The following is a 21,805-nucleotide window of genomic DNA, read 5'->3' on the forward strand; positions in this document are numbered from 1 at the left end:
TTTTTTATTTTTTCTGTATATGTTTATTTAAATCAATGGTCAATTACCTTAATGTGGTGGGAACTGAGTAGCCTGACTGACAATTGTGAAACTGTGAGTTTAAAGCCCTGTTAACCAATTGGGGTCGAAATGTGGGCATGCAGTTGTGTGCTTGTTTTCAATGTGTAGATCCTTACACTTTTTTTAAGTACTGTGTAACAAACAAAATAGGGGAGGGAGGGGGGAGGGGGGGAACTCAATTCCTGAGTATGTGCAATTTAAAAGTCTTAAATTGCACATTCTGTATAGGTCCTAGAACTCAAACTTTTCTCGGGGGACCATGCCCCCGAACCCCCCTAACTAGCTCACATTTGGGACCTCTGTGATTATTAAACCATGTCTACAGCCCTGACTACAACTTTTGGAACATGAGGAAAAACACTTTTGGTGAGTTACAGAAATTCATTATTATTATTATTATTTTAATTTACAAGTCATATATTGGCAGAAGCTCATGCAGTATGTCAGTCTGTAGGCATTTACTATAACCTTGTAAATATCGTTCTTTGGAATAAATGATTATACGTTTATATTTTTGGACTGTGAGAGGAATTTGCAGACGGTGTCTTTAGCAGCCTCGGCGAATATGTAGCGAATGTCAAACCTAAAACTACAGCTTTCCCGGAACGGTTGCTTTCCCCTACAAATGCAATGTCAAATGCAAATGCCGTTGTGAGCAGATATTAGCAAGCAGTTTAGATTATACTCAAAATCAGTTTTAGAATTGAACACTTGTCTTTATTCAGATGCTGCAGTTATTACAATATAAAACAAGAACCTCAATATTTCACAAGTAATTCAATGTTTACAGCTGGAGAGGAGAGAGAGAAAATGGCTTAAGAGATTTCCATTTTTCATTATTTAACTCTTTAAATATGAGTGAATTACAATAACACTTTGTTAATTACATTGACAATGAATGAAGAACTCACTATTTGTATATAGTTTATTAATGTATTTACTACAGTTTATTAACTATTAATTCATTATAAACTAATAGTTTGTAAATGACTTAAGTTCTTTATTACTGTATTATTATAAAGTGTTCTGGTAAAATCTACTTGATTTTGGTTTGTGCAAACTCTTTTTTGGTTTTCATTTACATTTTCTAATCCATTAAAGGTGAGACAGGAGTGATGATCAGTGGGTTTGAGTTTTTACCTTCATCATTAAACCCTGGGCTGAAATATGGATAGAGTTTGTCAGTAAAAGTCTGACCAGTGAAAGAGTAGATATGAGATCTGGACTCCACGTCATAAAAAGAGACCAGACCCTCCTCATAATCCACAAACACACCAACCTTCTCAGGTTTCACTCTCAGAGATAAAGAGACAGGTGGACGTTCACAAGCTTTATATTGATTCTCGTTCCTCAGAGCCACAGTCCAGACTCCATCCTCAGGAGTCAGTGTGATCGTCTTCTTCTTCCTGTTAATGGATTCTCTGGCGACTCCTAGATCCCACTCAGTCTTTCCCTTCACCTGCACCTCATAGTAAAATCTCCCTGAACTGAATCCCTGCTTTGCCAGAACACACAAAAACTCATCAAATCTCTTTGGGTTTTTTGGGACGTCCTGCTCAATGTCTCCTTCACTGACTTGTTTTCCATCATCAGACAGGATGAGATATGGATCTGCTGTTTCAGGATCCAGAGTCACATCCACTGAGAGAGAACAGACATTATCAATCAACTTCAGAACAAACAGTTTCAGATGTACAGTATATAATACAGATTATAAACAATGTAGTGTATTGAAGAAAATGGTGTCAGTCACACTGTACCTGCAAACTTCTGCACAAACCTCAACCCTGTGGACACAGATGACAATATAATGATGAATTATTTATAGCAATAGTTTGAGTTTAACAGTGAGTTTTATTTAGAGACACCATTGTTAGTTCCCAGCATGCTTTGCACATGGCTGGAAATGGAGAGTAAATATTGAAGTTAAGTGTTATTTTATGTGTTTTTGAGTGAAGGGAAACATCAGTTAATGTTTAATGTTCAGTTATGTTTGACATGTGAAAGAGTTTCTGTTATATTGATGTTTTGATAGTTTCCATTGAAGAGTAGAGCTTATGGATAGGTTATGAATAACTGCATGTACTAATAATATGTTGCTTTGTTCAATAAGTAATAGCTTTGCTAATGCCAGTGCAGTAACAAGTGTGTGTATTGTGCTGTGCTGAGCAGATACAGTCTTTTACTTGTACAACACAACTTAAAGTCAAGTCACCTTTATTTATACAGTGCTTTTTACAAAACAGATTGTTTCAAAGCAGCTTTACAGAGATAACAGGAAAATAATGCAACAAAACAAAATGTCTTGAAGAAAATAGCGTTACAGTCCAGCTTAAGTTCATTGAAGTTATTTTTTGTTGTAAAAAGTTATTAATTTAGTTAATTTATATATAAAGCCGCTCTGGAGAAAACAGTGATGTTGAGCTCAGTTCAGTTCTCATATAATGGTGTCAATGCAGGAGATCAGTAATATTGTTGAATATTAAATGTCCCCAACTAAGCAAACCAAAAGCCAAAGGAGACAGTGGCAATGAACCAAAACTCCGTCAGTGACAGAATGGAGAAAAAAAGAAGAAGAAGAAAAAAAAAACCTTTGGAGAAACCAGGATCACTGTCAAATACAATACAAGTCCATTTCAAACAGGTCATTTCCGTTCACTAAAAATCACACACTTTTGAGTGCCAACTTAAATAAAAATAAAACAAAAACACATTTCACAACGAAAAATTTTTTATGATTAAATTATATTAAATTCATTGTGTCATATATATTAAATAATTTAGGAGATTTTACATTATTTATTCAGGTAGATTTCATTAAAGAAATCAAGCCTTAAAAACTACTCAAAAAATATCATGTGTAATATGGCTGAAAAGAACAGGGAGGTCCAGGCTGCCACGTTGAGAAGTAGGCCTATGATGGGATCTGAATGCAGACATGTTCACCGGCACAATTTGAATCTCACAGACGCACAACAAATAGACATTAAAACCATCCTAGATGCATTGGACGCATACTTCAAGCCTGCCAGGAATGTAATTTATGAGAGGTATGTGTTCGGCTGTAGTAGACAGGACGAAGGGGAATCCATAGATAATTTTGTGACCAGATTGAGAGAAAAAGCTGCAACTTGTGATTATGGTGGATTGAAGGATGAAATGATTCGTGACAAAATCGTACTGGGCATTACAAATGAAGTGCATGCCCCCAGCCGAAACGGTTCACGCTGTTGCTAGGAAACCATTCAAGCCTAACCAGTGGAAGCAGAGTAAATCACCAAGACTCTTAGACACAAGCAAGACATGCCGATATTGTGGTAATGTGCATTCAAGAGGCAGGGATCATTGTCCAGCATACGGCAAAACATGCAGACTCTGTGGAACTGACAATCACTTTGCTAAAGTGTGCCTTAAAAGCAAAAGCAGATCTACAGAGGGAAAGCTTCACTGCATGGAATATTCCACGGAGGTGCCGGGTGGAGGCAGTAATGAGGATATTTACACAGTTGAGTCCATTAGCATGGTGCACATGAAAGGGAAGAAATGGTTTGTTTCCTGCGATTACATGGCAAGTCACTGCGTTGTCAGTTAGATTCAGGGGCAACATGCAATGTGATGAGCTACAAGGATAAAGTAAAGGTGGCACCGCACACACCACTCCGCCCCAGTAACGTCATATTACGGCTGTACTCAGGCGAGGTGCTGGACTCCATGGGTGTTTTTGAAACAGAATGTTTGGTCAAAGGAGAGAGATATCAACTGTCATTTGAGATAGTAGAGACAAATCAAAGTCCACTTCTCTCAGGATCTACTTGTGAACAGCTAGGTCTGATGCAGTTTACAATCCCAGATGACATGCTCAAAATGGAACATGAACGGTGTAAGCCTCTGACTAAGGAACAGTTAATTGACACATACAGTGATGTGTTCAACTTGCCTGTGGAATCTCTGCCTGGTGAGGTCCACTTTGAGCTGGATACCAGTGTTACACCGGTACAGTGTGCCCCCCGGAATGTTCCAACCGCTATGAAAGCAGCCATCAAAGCCCAACTGGATGTGTATCAGGCATAGGGTCATATTGCAGATGTTACAGAGCCAACAGATTGGATCAGCAACATGGTGATCGTAAAAAAAACAGACAAGCTGAGGATTTGCTTGGACCCAATGTTCCTGAAAAAAGCTCTGAAACGCTCTCATTATATAATGCCAACTCTGGAGGATGTGCTATACAAACTGCCTAAAGCAAGGATCTTCACCTTGGTTGATACCAAAGATGCATTCTTACAGTGCAAGCTGGACCAAGAGAGCAGCTTCATGACCACATTCTGGACCCCATGGAGCAGGAAACGGTGGCTAAAGCTCCCATTTGGTGTCTCAGTGGCACCTGAGGTGTATCAGCGGAAACAGCATGAACTGTTAACAGGTTTAAAGGGGATTGATGATATTCTTGTTGTTGGTTGCGGTGACACAGACCAGCAAGCTGAAAGTAATCATGATCTCAAGCTTCGGGCCATGTTGGAGCGTTGCAGAGAGGTCAAGCTACGACTCTGCTTAAAAAAATTGAAATTCAAGGTCACTGAAGTGAAGTTGAAGCCTGTGAGGGCTATCATGGACATGCCAAACCCCACAGATGCAAAAGGTGTGCAGCGTCTCATCGGCTTTGCTAATAATTTTTTAGCCAAGTTCATGCCCCACTTATCGACTGTTTGCAAGCCACTTCGGCGCTTGCTAGACAAAAACACACCTTGGCACTGGCTACACAAACATGACGATGCAGTTCGCAAGCTTAAATCCATGGCCACATCGATGCCTGTGCTGCGCTATTATGATGTTACTAAGCCTATCACAGTACAAAGTGACTCCAGCCAGAGTGGTCTTGGGTGATGTCTTGGGTGAGGACAGCCTGTCGTCTTCGCTTCAAGAGCCCTCACTCCCACAGAAAAAAATTATGCTCAAATCGAGAAAGAGTGTCTCAGTATCGTTTTCGCATGCCAAAGATTTCACCATTGCCTGTACGGACGAGAGTTGGTCACAGCAGAGACTGACCACAAACCCTTGATCACTATATTCAGCAAACCACTTCTCAGTGCACCCAAGCGACTTCAAAGCATGCTCATGACACTTCAAAACTACAGTCTCAAGGTTGTCTACAAGCCGGGGCCTAAAATGTTCATCAGTGACATGTTGAGCAGGGCCGCTGCTGACTGTACAGGCAAGGGATCAGTTTACCAGCGGCACGCCATATGCCATCTGCAGAAAGAGCAAGATGATGTACAACTCATCAACCAAGCAGAATTCTTGAATGTGACGGACCAGCGGCTGAAGACAATCAGGGAGCACACTGAAAGAGATGATGCACTACAGGCCCTTAAGGCCACTGTCCTTGCAGGCTGGCCTGATAAGAAAGAAAAAACAACACACATCATCTGAGAATTCTGGCCTTATCAAGATGAAATTAGTGTGCAAGATGGTATTTTGTACCATGGACAGTAAGCTATTATCCCCAAGTCACTACGTCCAGAGATGCTCAAGCGCATACATTCAAGCCATATAGGAGGTGACGCATGTTATCGTCAAGCCTGTGACACACTGTATTGGCCTAGTATGCAAGCAGAAATCAAAGACTTGGTGAGTAACTGCTCGACTTGAATTGAATTTGCGAACAACTAACAGAAGGAAACCATGCTATCTCATGACAACCCAGGCAGGCCATGGCAGATCGTCAGCATGGACTTGTTTAGTCACCGGCAAAAGGACTATCTTCTAATTGTGGATCATTTCTCAGATTTTTGGGAGATTGAACTGCTTACTGATCTATCTGCAGAGACGGTCATTAAGCACTGATAGGCTCAGTTTGCTCGACATGGTCAGCCAGATAGAGTGATCACAGATAATGGCCCTCAGTTTGGTGCTCTGTTTAAGCGTTTTGCCTCAAGCTGGGAATTTGAGCATGTCACTTCTTCACCAAGACATCCTAAATCAAATGGAAAGGCTGAGTCAGCCGTCAAGATTGCTAAGAACCTTCGGCACAAAGCTATGCACGAAGGAACTGACCCTTGGTAGAGAGGATACGCATGAAGCCCCTTCCAGGGGAAAACCCTGCGCTATGGATGAAAGTGGCATGCGCTCTTATCTTGTGAATGTGGGTGGATCCCTATATAGACGAAACAGAGTGCACCTAAGAACGGCAGAGTCAAACACCACACAAGCATTGGACAGTACTGAACCCGAATTGCCTCTTATGCTGGAAGGGATTGTTGCAGAGGCCCTTCCATCCGCTGACTCACCTCCTGCGAAGCCCATGCCACAGGCTTCACTTGGCCCTGTCAAACCCTCATCATCAGATGGACACACTTACACTAGGGCTGGCCGATTGTCCAAGCCACCCAAGAGGCTTGATTTGTAATAGGTTATAAATGCTGCTGTGGCAGTTTTTGGAAAGGAAAAGAACAGTTAGTGTAACAAGGACTCTACAGTCAGCGATACTTCAGGTCATTAGTGCCTAATTTGAAGTTTATTGCAGTTGCTTTAAATGTTATGTGGTCTAAAGTTTATATAGTATTTTGTTCTTATTTACTTCTTATTTTAGAAGGGAAGTTATATTTGTAAAGGGGGATGTTACGGAATGTAATGAATCGTGCGATCGGCAGTCGATTGCTTTTGCCTTGTTCTCTGGCTGTTCTGTTGTCAATACAGTTGCTGAGCTGCACTCGCATGTCTGCTTCTTATTTTATGATTATACTGCTGCATAAACAATATTCACATACCAGTTTGAGTGAGTTTTTCATTCAGTGTCTCATCTAGAGTTTTCTTCAGTTTAGTCAGAGCTCTTTTCAGAGAGTTCACATTCACATCAGAGTCAATCCTGATTTCAGTCCAGTTCTTGGTGTGTGGACGAGTGTTCAGGGATGAGCTCATCTACAGCAGGAGAGAGAGAAGACTGTTAAATATGATCATTATTTTTAAAGCAGTTCAATTTGTTTTACACAGGAGCTTTCTAACACAGTTGAGGCAAAACCTCTGTATGAATATGGATGGATATCACCGTACTTCCTCTAGTTGATTGATTACAGGAAGAATTGCTTATATCGTCACTATTAAAAAGCATTGTCTTATGTTCAGTCTACAGTGTTTCATCGTCATCTAATTGCCTGGCAGAAGAATACAGGGTTTTTAGTCACTTTGGCGGATCCGTGTGAATGAGGATTGTTTTGATAATGGTGTCGAAGAAAACTCAAAGGAAAAACTTCTCCATTTTCAGCATATCGGTGTCGTGTAAACGCATCCTCAAGCACAAGAAACAAACACATGCCGGCATCCGTCTCCACACCCCACAGAGTGAATATGTGGGAAAGCTTCTTTCACTCTTGTCCTTTCTTCACAATTTATCCCTTCCCTTCACCCATTCTTCCCTTCACTCTGTTCAATCAGAATGATTACATGACAAATATAATGTTCTGTCAATGCAAGTGAATTTACAGTCATGTTTGGTATCATTTGAAATGTTTCAGTGTGATTGGTACAATGGTCTCAAGTCCAGAGAAATAGACCAAAAGCTACAAGTTAGAGAGTTTAGAAATACTTTGCTTACTGTGGAGGGAGAGCCCTTTAACAGTGTATTTCATGCAAATTACCTTCTGTCCTCAATAAGGTCTAAACTACCGAAGTCTGGGATCTTGATTAATGCAAATTTCAATTGTTAGTTCGTGCCTCCATTTGGAGGATGTTTTGTCTTGTTCTGAGTATTTAAAGAAATTTTGCAAACGGCTCAGAGTGATTCTGTATTCAGATCAGCCTGTAATGCTGAAGGTCTTCCATACACTCAGCATTATGTATCTTTCAGATGTCAGGTATGCATATTTTACTCTTTATTTCTGAGCATTTTATGTTTTGTATTGATTATCTTCAAAATGATTATGTAATTGCCATTATAGATTTACCTGACTAAAAAGAAATTATGTCTAATTTTATTCTGTCCTACTTTGAAACTATTGACTCTACTAGATTATGTTGTATCCATGTTTCTGCTAATCTGTGTCCAGGGTTGAGTACGTAATAGATCTCGGGTTAGATTGAGCATGTAGCACATCAGGTGAGATTCTAGATGTCTGACTAACTGTTTGACTTTAGTTAAGTGGCTATATAGTTGCATTCACTATAGGGGGCTAGACAAAAATGCAATTTAAATAATAGCAAGCAACATTACTTCATAGTATTAGCCATAACCTCTGGTTATTGTTTGAGCTTTAACTATGTTGTTATATAGGCGGCTGTAAGGGACCAAACGGAATAATCAAATAGTATTAGTCATAACCTCTGCTCTGACTAATGATCAGACTGGCGAGTTTGTGACCGTGAGATTCACGTTAACGGCCGGTGTGAGACTCTGAACAACATTGGAATCCGAATGAACAAGTACAATCTAAAGTAAAGAGTTAAACAGAATAATAAAATATCTAGATAAATATAAATTACCAATAATCCACTGGACAGAACACACAGAAAACCTTCAGCCACACCATTGGATACCATCGTTGGGTCAATTGGGTGGACCTTACAGAACAGACTGTTTGTCCTTTAACATTGTTGACAGACCTGTATGAGATGGAGATGATCTCTAATGTGTGAGAGCTGCTCCAGCTCAGTGTTTCTCCTCTTCAGCTCAGTGATTTCCTGATGCAGCTCTTTAATGAGATCTTCAGCCTGTTTCTCTGCTGCTTTCTGCTGTTCCTCCATCATCTTCAGCAGATCAGACTGACATCTCTCAATGGAGCGGATCAAATCAGTGAAGATCTCAACACTGGAGGATTTCTCTTTCTCTGTGTTTCTCTGATGAAGGAGAACAGTTCTAATTGTTAATCTATTCCGTATTCACATATTATTTACAGGGATAGTTCACCCCAAAATGAAAATTCTATCATCTTTAATTAGCCTTATGTCACCTGAAATGTGTGATTTTCAGTGTAACACAAAATAATGTTTTGCATGCTGCTCTTGAGGACGAGCTGTTGAAGAACTCCAATAGAACTCATACAACAGATTTGTGCTCTATGGGAAAAAATCATATGTGTTTGGAGCAACATGAGGGTTACTAGATGATGGCAGAACTCACAATTTAATTCAACGCTTTTATTAAATAGATTTAACTATATGTAAATAACTATTATGATGCATATAATTAAAATGTATTTTTTTGCTAGGATAGTTAGAGAGTGAACACAAAGTGAAAAGGGGATCGGAAACGACCGTGAGTCAGGATATGAACTCGGGTTGATCGAAGCACAAACCTTTCTCAGCTCTACTGAATGTTTGATCTCTTGAATCTTCTTCATTCTGTCCTGGATCATCTGATGAACGTCTGTCTGTGTCTGAACCAGCTGATTCTACATACAGAGAAAAACACAGACACATTTATCACTGAAAATAGCTTTCCATCTTCTGACTATCTTATTTTTTTTACAACCATTTAAAGATCAAATGAATTCAAAATTATAGTTTGAATCTTTTAGTCCATGTCTGACTGTTTTGAGAGTGACAAAATCAGCTTTTATCAGATGTAATGAAAGGTTCTTCAACATGTCAAGACACAGGAAAGAAAATGTCTAGGTTACTAATGTAACACCCATTCCCTGAAGAAAGGAATGGAGATGTTACGTTGGACTGAACTGATGTATTGCGATCTCGCATTAGAGCCCAATCACCTTTGAGTGGTAACAGAACAAGTTAATGTGAGATTTGCATTGCAAGCCACTCTCCGCTTCTCTCTCTGACATTAAGTTTTCTGCTGAGGGGCTGAGACGGGATCCCGGCCGTTTCAGCGGAAGTACAGGCGTTGTGTACAGGTGTCTAGGTTACATCAGTCAGTCACGTTCGACGTTCCCAGTAATCCAGCCGCGGGACATGGTTGGAGGATTCCACTCGACATCCGGTCCTCTGCTGGAGCCCCGAATGAGATGCTGGGATTCACCCGGCAGGAGTGTCACACCAACAAAGGAACAACTCACTCACTGAACGATGATTGAAGAGCAGAGTGAAACAACATCTGCTCTGCTCCGAAGCATAAGCTTAATGTGTGAGTTTGCACACTGCCTTATGTAACTGGAAGCTGGAAGTGGCTTGCGATGCAAATCTCTTTCGCCAATGTGCATTGGCTTGTTCTGTTACCACTCGATGGTGATTGGGCTCTCAGGCGATCCCTATACGTCAGTTCAGTCCGATGTAACGTCGAACGTGACTGACTGATAGGGATTTCATGGGGTGTTTAAAGTGCTTTGTTTGTAACTCTTGCCTTCTTCTCTCGACTCTCCTCCTCTATAGGAACAGTGTTGTGAGTCCTGTGTTCTCCTTCAGTGCAGGACAAACAAACACACGTCTGGTCATCTCTGCAGAACAGCTCCAGAGGTCTCTCGTGTTTCTGGCATATATAATCCTCCAGTTTTTCCACAGCGTTGATCAGTGTGTGTTTCTTTAGACGTGGGACTCTGCGATGAGGCTCCAGATGAGAGTCACAGTAAGAGCTTTGACACGTCAGGCAGGTCTTCACTGCTTTCTGCTTTCTTCCATCACAGACATCACAGAACACCACAGTTTCTCCTAGATTGAGTTTCTCCTTAAAGTGTTGCATAACTTCTCTGAGTGTTGTATTAATCTTGAGCTTAGGTCTTCTGCTGAATTTTTCTTTACAGAGTGGACAGAAGCAGGTATGTGAGTTCGGCCAGCTCTTGCTCAGGCAGGTTCTGCAGAAGTTGTGTCCACATGGAGTGGTGACTGGATCAGTGAACACCTCCAGACAGATGGAGCACTGGAGCTCCTCATTTAGTGATGGACCACTGGAGGATGCCATGGCTGAAAAGATAAGTAATGATGACAATATATCATCTGCATTGCTGAAGAGAGCAACTTTCATAATGCAAGAACTGTTCACTGAGTAAATTAGTTTGTGTTCTAAAATGTATGTTGCATGGTTAAAAATGATTATAACTAAAATCTGTACTTTGAACCACTGTCCAGCAGTCAAAGCCGCTATACGTGCCATAAACTGGCATATAAGTCAAGTCAAGTCAAGTAATCTTCACTTATATAGCGCTTTAACAATGTAGATTGTTCCAAATCGGCTTTACATTGATAATAGGAAATTAAAGTAACAGAGATTGTTTTGGCTTTACAGCAGCTCAAGAATAAAGTTTTTGTCCAGCTAAAGTTAGTTATGATTGATTCACTTCCGTCGCCGCGATCATTGGTTATTAACTTAGCGACCACTAACACAACACTGTTTTAACAGAAAACTCTAAGTTCTTTCTGCGCAAACTTCAAAAACGTGAACCCGTGAGAACGCTGATGGCGTGCACATGCACATTATGAGTTCAGTCTATAAGTATGTGCATTTGAATATATATGTGTGCAGGCGTGTAGTCCTTCCCTACAAACCAACCCTCAACAAACAACTTGTCTGGCCTTAAAAATTTTAATTCAGAATTTCTATCGCTTCCGCGTAGCCACGCGAACCGGAATCATCCCGACAAAGCTTTATCTGTACAGAGGTAAAGAGAAGGGAAGGAGGCCTTCACAGGGGAGAGACTAGTTGACACTTCAGGACTGTGTTGTCGTCGCGTCCAGGCGCAGGTCCTTCATCAGATCTGGATACGCCCGGGATCCAGCAGACTGCAGCTAACCTCGAGATAAACAGAGAGACTAATATTAGCGTAGACGCTGTTCTTCTTATGATGTAACAAGTACATCAGGATTTATGGGAAGTGTTCCCGGTTCCCGGCTGACCTAAACTATGCAGCCTAACCTTGAATTATAGAAGTCTATAATGTGTTATGTGTATGCTAGGTCAAAGAGATGTGTTTTTAGTCTAGCTTTGAACTGACAGAGTGTGTCTGTTGCCGGCTGCAACTCAGGAGGTCGTCTGCAACAAGTGCTCTGCCATGACGGCAACACAACAAGAAACACAAGAGAGACACTTGTTACAATTGCTCTGCCATGACGGCTACATGACGAGAAACACAAGAGAGATACTTGTTACAAGTCCTCTTGCCATGAGGGCTACACAACTAGAAACACGAGAGAGATACTTGTTTCAAGTCCTTTGCCATGACGGCTACACAACGAGAAACACGAGAGATACTTGTTACAAGTTCTCTTGCCATGACAGCTACACAACGAGAAACACGAGAGATACTTGTTACAAGTCCTCTTGCCATGACGGCTACACAACGAGAAACACGAGAGATACTTGTTACAAGTTCTCTTGCCATGACAGCTACACAACGAGAAACACGAGAGAGATACTTGTTACAAGTCCTCTTGCCATGACGGCTACACAACAAGAAACACGAGAGATATACTTGTTACAAGTCCTCTTGCCATGACGGCTACACAACAAGAAACACGAGAGAGATACTTGTTACAAGTCCTCTTGCCATGACGGCTACACAACGAGAAACACGAGAGAGATACTTGTTACAAGTCCTCTTGCCATGACGGCTACACAACGAGAAACACGAGAGATACTTGTTACAAGTCCTCTTGCCATGACGGCTACACAACGAGAAACACGAGAGATACTTGTTACAAGTTCTCTTGCCATGACAGCTACACAACGAGAAACACGAGAGATACTTGTTACAAGTCCTCTTGCCATGACGGCTACACAACAAGAAACACGAGAGAGATACTTGTTACAAGTCCTCTTGCCATGACGGCTACACAACAAGAAACACGAGAGAGATACTTGTTACAAGTCCTCTTGCCATGACGGCTACACAACGAGAAACACGAGAGAGATACTTGTTACAAGTCCTCTTGCCATGACGGCTACACAACGAGAAACACGAGAGATACTTGTTACAAGTCCTCTTGCCATGACGGCTACACAACAAGAAACACGAGAGAGATACTTGTTACAAGTCCTCTTGCCATGACGGCTACACAACAATAAACACGAGAGAGATACTTGTTACAAGTCCTCTTGCCATGACGGCTACACAACAAGAAACACGAGAGAGATACTTGTTACAAGTCCTCTTGCCATGACGGCTAGACAACAAGAAACACGAGAGAGATACTTGTTACAAGTCCTCTTGCCATGACGGCTAGACAACAAGAAACACGAGAGAGATACTTGTTACAAGTCCTCTTGCCATGACGGCTAGACAACAAGAAACACGAGAGAGATACTTGTTACAAGTCCTCTTGCCATGACGGCTAGACAACAAGAAACACGAGAGAGATACTTGTTACAAGTCCTCTTGCCATGACGGCTACACAACGAGAAACACGAGAGAGATACTGGTTACAAGTCCTCTGCCATGACGGCTACACTACGAAAAAACACAAGAGAAAGACACTTGTTGCAAGTGCTACAAATGATTGAGAGCAACCATACAATTCACATAAAATCGTGATAACCTGATCTGGATCCCCCTGTTCCTCACTGGGACAGTGCCTAATCCCCTCCCGTGCTTCACCTTCCAAGTGGTCGAAGTGAAAAAAAAAACGCTTTGTCCGCCTTAGACAAATAACGAGCCCGCATGCATGCCTCAGCCTCCTCCACCCACTCGTCAATACCGGTGCCAGATTTGCCACTAAATTTTGGACATTGTCTGTCCCCGGGAACCCAAACAAAGCGTTCCGGCACGACAAAATCAGTTTCGACTGGCTAGGGAGGGTCAGGCACTGCTGCGGGGGCAACCACCGGAACAGTGTCAGGACCAGGTAGCTCACCTGGCACCTGCTCATGTTCACGACAACAACAGTCATTATCTGCTCTCAACAAAGCCACTATTTCTCGCAACTCCTGCATCTTGTCCTCCATACTGGTCCTAGCTGCACTCACCCCAAAAAATAGAAAGGGCCACCGAGAGAGAAATACAGCTTGCTCACAAGGTCGAGACACACGCTGCTGTTTTGCTTCTGAAAAGAAAAAAGAAATAAAAACAAACCAATATTAAATTAAACACAGAATTACACCCACGTCTCACCTAAAATAATCTCTGCCTTACCCGGTAAACCCTGCCGACTATGCCAAAATGTGGCAAGACTCGAGTGGAGGGTAAAGTGATTCACTATTAAATTAATCCGACTACGCCACCCTGGTGGAGAGCCAGGGAAATAACTCCCAATAAGGACATACAGGTAAGTTTTACCATTTGAAGACAGAGATGACGTGAGACGTGAGGAAGAATACAAAAATACACTTTATTATAAAATCAACAGCGTCAATCAAATTCTCGCTCTCAGGAATTTCCCAACATGACAAAAATAAGTCTCCAGGGCCAGGCGTAGTGGGAACAAGGCAGGCCGGCTGCAACTCAGGAGGTCGTCCAAACCCACCTCAAATCACAACAGATCAAACATCAATCGCCCACACCATAAAGAAGTGTTGTCAGCACACACAGCACACGGTGAAGCACACACTACTGAATGAAGCAGCTAGCCTCCCTTGCTCCACACCTAGTCCTCACTGGCTCCTGGAGATAGAGGGAAGAGACACACATTAACAAAGAAAATGTTGCCGGGAAGCAAAGCAACCAAAACAAAGAAAATGTTTCCGGGAAGCAAAACAAACAAAACTAATAAAATGTTGGCGAGAAGCAAAACAAACAAAACAAAGATAATGTTGCCAGGAAGCAAAACAAACAAAAGCCACACTTAACCAGAGCCAATAGAAGGGCAGCATCACTTATCCTGCCACATAAGTAATCAGCAATATTTTAGAATGTTTACTATGTTTAATAGGGAGCCAATGCAGTGTTGACAGAACAGGGCTAATATGGTCATACTTCCTGGTTCTAGTAAGATTTCGAGCTGCTGCATTTTTGACAAGCTGTAGTTTGTGTATTAAGTGTGCAGGGCAACCACCCATAATAGCATTAAAATAATCTAGCCTTGATATCATGAACACATTAACTAATTGTTCTGCATTTGTCAATGATAGCATATGACGTATTTTAGATATATTTTCAAGATGGAAAAATGTGGTTTTACAGATACTAGACACGTGACTTTCAAATGAAAGATTGGTATCCAAGAGCACACCCAGGTTCATAACCGACGAAGAATTGACAGAGCAGCCATCAAGTGTTAGACAGTATTCTAGGTTATTACGTGAGGACGTTTTTTGTCCAATAATTAGAATCTCTGTTTTTTCAGAATTAAGTAGTGGGAAATTACTAGTCATCCAATTTTTTAGATCAGCTATGCATTCCGTTAATTTTGTGAATTGGTAATTTTCGTCAGGGCATGAAGAAATATAGAGCTGAGTATCATCAGAATAACAGTGAAAACTAATGCCATGCTTGCTAATGAAATCTCCCAAGGGTAGCATGTACAGAGTGAAAAGCAACGGTCCTAGTACTGAGCCTTGTGGTACACCATACTGTGATCGATGAGACATCTCTTCATTTACTGCTACAAACTGATAACGGTCAGATAAGTATGATTTAAACCATGCTAATGCAATTCCACTAATGCCAACATAATTTTTGAGTCTATTTAAAAGAATGTTGTGGTCAATAGTATCAAATGCAGCATTAAGATCGAGTAACACTAATAGCGAGATACAGTACAACCACGATTGGATGATAAGAGCAAATCATTCGTGACTCTGATGAGAGCTGTCTCAGTACTATGGTACGGTCTAAATCCTGACTGGAAATCCTTGCAAATATCATTTCTGTCTAAAAAGGAACATAGTTGTGAGGATACCGCCTTTTCTAGTATCTTTTACAGAAAAGGTAGATTCGAGATCGGCCTGTAATTGACTACTTCTGTACGATCTATTTGCGTTTTTTTAACAAGCGGTTTAAACATAGCCAGCTTAAAAGTTTTTGGTACGTATCCTAATGACAAATATGAATGAATGATATTAAGAAGAGGATCTATGACCTCTGGAAGCATCTCTTTCAGTAGCTTAGTCGGTATAGGGTCTAACATACATGTTGTCGATTTAGATGATTTAACGAGTTTAGCGATATTCTTTCTCTTCTATAGCAATGAATGAATCAAATTTTTCCTCAGGGAGACGATAATGCACTGCCTGATGCGATACTGCAGTAGCCGGTTGCATGGTTATAATTTTCTCCCTGATATTATCAATCTTATAAGTGAAGAAGTTCATTAAGTCATTACTGCTGTGCTGATAGGAAACTTCTGGGATTGAAGCTTTATTTTTCGTTAGTTTAGCCACCGTTTCAAATAAATACCTAGGGTTTTGTTTATTTTCTTCTAATAGGGTTGAAAAATAAGCAGATCTAGCAGATTTTAAGGCCTCTCTGTATGCAATCAAGCTTTCTTTCAATGAAATGCGAAATACCTCTAGTTTTGTTTTCTTCCAGTTGAGCTCCAATTTTCTGGCTGCTCTCTTAAGGGCCCGAGTGCGCTCGTTGTACCACGACGTTGGAATGTATATAATCTTCTTTAAGCACATCGGAGCAACTGTGTCTAAAGTGCTGGAAAAGAGAGAGTTAAAAGTTTCTGTCGCAATATCAAGTTCTTCTAAGCTATCTGGGATGCTGAGATGATGAAACTTATCAGGAAGATTATTAATACATTTTAAAATTATTAATATTAATTAAATGCCAATCCCAATGCATCTTTTTTGTTATCCACATGTATATTAAAATCACCAACAATTAGGACTTTATCTGCAGCCAAATTAACTCTGATAGAAAGTCAGCAAATTCTGTGGTAAAGTCTGTATACAGTAGCCAGCACAAATCTCAAATGTGATTTGTCATTTACACTATATATTGCGATATTAAGCACCAACACTTCAAAAGAATTATATTTGAAACTAGACTTCTTAGTAATTCTGAAAATATGACTATAAATTACAGCAACACCTCCCGCTTTGCCTTTCAGACGAGGTTCATGTTTATAACAGTAATCTTGCGGGGTGGACTCATTTAAAGTAATGTAATCATTTGGTTTTAGCCAGGTTTCTGTCAAACACAGCGCATCTAGATTATAGTCTGTAATCATATCACTAACAATAAGTGCTTTTGAAGTAAGGGATCTAATATTCAGCAACCCAAGCTTTATCATTTGCTCATTTGTATTTTATCTGTTTTTTTATTTGTTGAACATCAATTACATTTTTACCCTTGGGTTTGGAAGTTTTTTGTATGTCCTAATTCGGGGAACAGACACAATCTCTATATGATGATATCTAGGTGAAAGAGGCTCTATGTGATGGGATTTATCTGACCTTGGTGACGTGAGACAGCTAGCAGACGGTCAATTTAGCCAGTCTGTCTGCTTCCTGACCTGAGCCCCAATTCATGTTTGAGCTCTAAGACTATGAGCCCTATCTTGCACCCAGCCCAATTGACTTTGTACACCGACGCATGTATCATTCCTATTTTGCACCCGCGCAAAGCGGACTTTTCCCTCCACAGACGCACGTCGGTTAACTAAGAAATACACTTGCGCTCCCCGGTGCGGTTCAGTGCAAAGAGGAGGCGTGTTCCGGCGCAAACGTTCCCTCATGCTATTTTGCAGGTTTAGAAAACAATTCCGCCACTGGCCGAAAAAAAAAACAGTATGTGCTCAACGCGCATACACTTTGATTCTCTCATCTACACACAGACGCAGCAGTTATCATTTTTGCAAATCATACATTATTACGATAGATAGATAGATAGATAGATAGATAGATAGATAGATAGATAGATAGATAGATAGATATTTTATTATAAAAGCATACATCTAGCTTACACATTTACCCAAATTATCATATGCCTGTTTAACCGAAGTTAATTTGGGTGTGTTTCTCCATCCCCAACGTCCCTGACGAGAACGTCGGTCTCCTCGGCCTTGAACCGCTCCTGGCGTGCGCCTGGCAAATCCGCCGTTATAATAGGAATCCGCTATAGAACAAGCACGCCTGCTCTTAAAGGGAATGTGAAATGACGCTCTGATTGGTTTATTTCACGTTACGCCCAAACCACACCTATGAATAATGAAGCTACTTCAGACCAACCCATTTTAGATTTGCGTCGGGCGCAAGAGTCATTTATCCCGCCGGTATAATAGCAACAGCGCCGAGACCCGCCCACAAAGTTACTTGCATTTCGTGCTTGATACTTTGTTTCAGATCGTTAAAATAGGGCCCCATGTGCCATATTACTAGAGAGAAGAGCTGCACCATCCCAGGAGAGATGAATACCATCTCTTTTCAACAGGTCAGGTCTGCCCCAAAAACTTTTCCAATTGTCTATAAATTCTATATTATTTTGCAGACTCCACTTAAACAGCCAGCCATTGAGTGAGGACAATCTACTAAGTATCTCATCACTCCTGCGAACAGGAAGGGGGCCAGAGCAAATTACTGTGCCTGACATCGTACTTGCGAATTCACACACCTCTTTAACATTAATTTTAGTGATCTCCGACTGGAGGAGTCGAACATCATTAATGCCGACATGAATAATAATCTTAGAGGATTTACGATTAGCATTAGCCAGCACTTTTAAATTTGCTTTGATGTCAGGTGCTCTGGCTCCCGGCAAACATGAGACTATGGTGGCTGATGTCTCTATTTTCACGTTCCGTGTAATAGAATCGCCAATAACTAGGGCACAATCAACAGGATTCTCAGTGGGTGTTTCACTGAGAGGGGAGAATCTATTTGAAGTTGTAATCGGAACGGAAGAGCGGTGTTTTGTCCCGCGACTACAGCATCTCACCGTCACCCAGTTGCCCTGGCTGCACGGGCTCTACTTCAGCCGGAACTGAACAATGTAAAGAGTTCACTAAGCTAGTCGCATCCAAAGCAGTATCTAAAGCCCTTACGCCCTTACAATTAACCTTGATTAAAGCTTGGATGCGTGTCTCTAGTTCTGAAATCTTCCCCGTCAACTTGTCTATCTCCCTGCATTTATCACATGTAAATCCTGTGCTGACGGTGAAGGCTATGCTAAACATGTGGCATGAAGTGCAAGTAACAATAAGAGGAGAAGATGACATGCAGTCATCTTGTGAGACAGCAGTTTCTGACAGGAAGTTCCTCCACCTCTAAATCTAACCTCACTGAGCCTATAAGCTCCGCCTCTGACTGCCAGTCTGAGACCATGTGCTGTAGTTAGATCTATTTAGGCTGCAGAAGAAGAATCTAAATACAGAAACTGTACAGCAAATGTAACTGGTTTTTACAACACCATATTATACAATCATGAAAAGGTATGTATATATAAATAAAAGACAACACAGAAAGGGGTGAAAGTGTATTTTTCAAACAAATAACCCACTAAATAAACATCTGTAAATACCACGTGTCAGTTTTGTTCAACCCTCTACTGCACACATTGATGGCACATGATAAAAATGTGTTCCACATCATTTCTTGGTTCATTTAGGAACATTTTTTCGTTGCCTAATGATTAATTGACATATTACAAGAAAATGGTAAGAGAGCAATACAAAATCACAAATCTTTTAAAAAAATGTCAAGAAATCTGCTAACTATATTTAGAGCTTATATTGTGCACTAATACGTGATAATATGTGATAACGTCCAAACACATTGTTAGCAAAGACATCCTTGAAAAGTACCCCTTAACACACAATGTTGCACTGAGGCAACAATAGGAAAGACTAAATGAACTGAACATGCAAAATAAATAAAAAAACTTCATATAACCTTCTCTATACCTTCATTCACACACACGTTTTTATGTACAGTTCATGTCATTTTAAATAAGATTACTAAAGCAAATAAACTTACTTTCTTCTCATATCAAATCTTCTCAAATCCTGCTTTCAAATGCTGCTCGACTCCCACACGTTATTACACTGCTCTTTGATTATTTTTTTGTCCATTCTAATTGGTTGCAATCTTTATAGAAACATACTGAACATAGAGCTTAAGAAAACTTTCAGCGCTGTGCTGTAGAGGGTTAATAGACGTGACTTTTACTAGAGAAGTCATCATTCTGATTTTTCATTTGTTCATTCTGCCGCCAATTCAAGTACTTCCTGTTTCTAAAGTATCTTAAGTGTGACATGACCACAAATAATCAAACTTTGATTTACAGCCACAAAAAAAAAGACATACAGTACTTTTACCAACAATCTGATGAATCTACTGAACTAGCTCTTACATTTCCATCACTTACCTGTGAGTGAATATCAGATCTGGTCGTTGATTTCAGAGTTTCTGAAATGAAATGCTGTTTGATGAAGCTTCCTGTTCATATGTTTAGCTTCACTTTCTCTTAAGTCTTTACACACTTGCAGCGGTACTATATAATCCAGTGATTTTAAGCCAAAATGGGGGTCAACCTAGGACAAATTGCAACAGATGCAAACTCAACTGAATTTGTATACTCAATATGTCCTGAGTAAGAAAGAAAAAGCCCCAAAGAATCCCATTAGGGGAAAGTTTTTTCAAAAAGACCCAAATATACCCTATTCATACGCCTATTCATTCTCTTTCTCACGTGAATAGGATAAAAAATTTAACCTTTAGATATCACCATGAAAATGACTGAGTTGATTACTTACATTAAGACAAACAAAAAATGTATTACAAGTTTTTTGACATTTTTTGGTAACAAACGGTGCATAATAATGTATGCGCTAATTTGCATAAATAACACAACATATCTAAACATTGGATATAGCCAGGTGAAAATGTCTTGTTGAATTTTGTTGCCATCTTTCAGTAAAAGACTATAGAGACAAACAAATGTCACCATAAGGGGCAGAGATTCAGTCATTCATTCAAGGTCCACTCAACTGTCAATCAACTGTCACTAAGCTGTCACTCAGGTAAGAAAGATTTCCTTTTGTTTCTCCTACATGGATTATTCAACCTACATTAATAAAACATACCTGGTGATCAACTAAAATTTATTGGGAACATCTGGATGTGTATTGAGCTGTGGTACGACTGCTATTGGTGAACTAATCTCTGCAATAATAATTAATAAAGGCTGGTTTAAAGTAATTCTTCCTGCCCCTATGTATTAATGCTCATGGGTCGCCTAAATGGGTCCATTCAGACCTTAACATTAAGGGCCCTATCTTGCACCCAGCGCAATTGACTTTGTACACCGACGCATGTTTCATTCCTATTTTGCACCCGCGCAAAGCGCGCTTTTCCCTCCACAGAAGCACGTCGCTAAACTAGGGAATGAACTTGCGCTCCCTGGGCGGTTCAGCGCAAAAAAGGAGGCGTGTTCCGGCGCAAACAATCCCTGGTGCGATTTTACTGTTACATAAAACAATTGGGCCACTGGCCAGAAAAAAACCTAGTCTAAAGTCAGTGGCGTTGTTCATTATGCTATTTTAAGGGTGCATGCTTGACCATAATGTATAGCGTGCACAACGCACATACACTTTGATTCTCTAATCTACACAGAAGCAGCAGTTTTCATTTTTGCAAATCATATTATTACAAACGATAGATAGACAGATAGATAGATAGATAGATAGATAGATAGACAGACAATTTATTATAAAAGCATACATCTAGCTTACACATTTACCCACATTATTATATACCTGTTTAACCGAAGCTAATTTGGGTGTCTTTCTCCATCCCCAATGCCACTTCTCTCTCTTTTACGGCCATGACGAGAGCGTTGCTGTCCTCGGCTGTGAACCGCTCCTGGCGCGCGCCTGGCAAATCCGCCGTTATAATAGCAATCTGCCATGGAAAAAGCTCTGATAGGTTTATTTCACGTTACGCCCAAACCACACCTATGAAAATTGAAGCTTCTTCAGACCAACCCATTTT

At 40.6% G+C, this 21,805-nt stretch overlaps 1 protein-coding gene across 1 annotated transcript; it reads right to left on the reverse strand.

Annotated features, from left to right (window-relative positions):
• Positions 1-759: 759 nt before the first annotated feature.
• LOC308703381 (E3 ubiquitin-protein ligase TRIM39-like) lies at positions 760-20,031 on the reverse strand. Its single transcript, XM_081386821.1, has 7 exons — positions 19,790-20,031; positions 10,349-10,905; positions 9,348-9,443; positions 8,656-8,889; positions 6,828-6,978; positions 1,821-1,847; positions 760-1,701 (listed from the first exon to the last, which is right to left on the reverse strand). Exons 2-7 carry the CDS (start codon positions 10,901-10,903, stop codon positions 1,148-1,150), a joined length of 1,617 nt encoding a protein of 538 aa, XP_081242947.1. The 5' UTR covers positions 10,904-10,905; positions 19,790-20,031; the 3' UTR covers positions 760-1,147.
• Between the last annotated feature and the right edge of the window lie 1,774 nt (positions 20,032-21,805).

This window comes from Scardinius erythrophthalmus (genome assembly GCF_964197995.2).
Source record: "Scardinius erythrophthalmus genome assembly, chromosome: 15".
Lineage (NCBI taxonomy): Eukaryota > Metazoa > Chordata > Actinopteri > Cypriniformes > Leuciscidae > Scardinius > Scardinius erythrophthalmus.

Coding starts and splice junctions, on each gene's coding strand:
- LOC308703381 (XM_081386821.1), bottom strand. CDS start 10,903: ATGGCATCCTCCAGTGGTCCATCACTAAATGAGGAGCTCCAGTGCTCC. Junction 8,890..9,347: donor ATTCAGTAGAGCTGAGAAAG/GTTTGTGCTTCG, acceptor CTCCTTCATCAG/AGAAACACAGAGAAAGAGAA. Junction 1,848..6,827: donor TGAAAAACTCACTCAAACTG/GTATGTGAATAT, acceptor CTGTGTCCACAG/GGTTGAGGTTTGTGCAGAAG.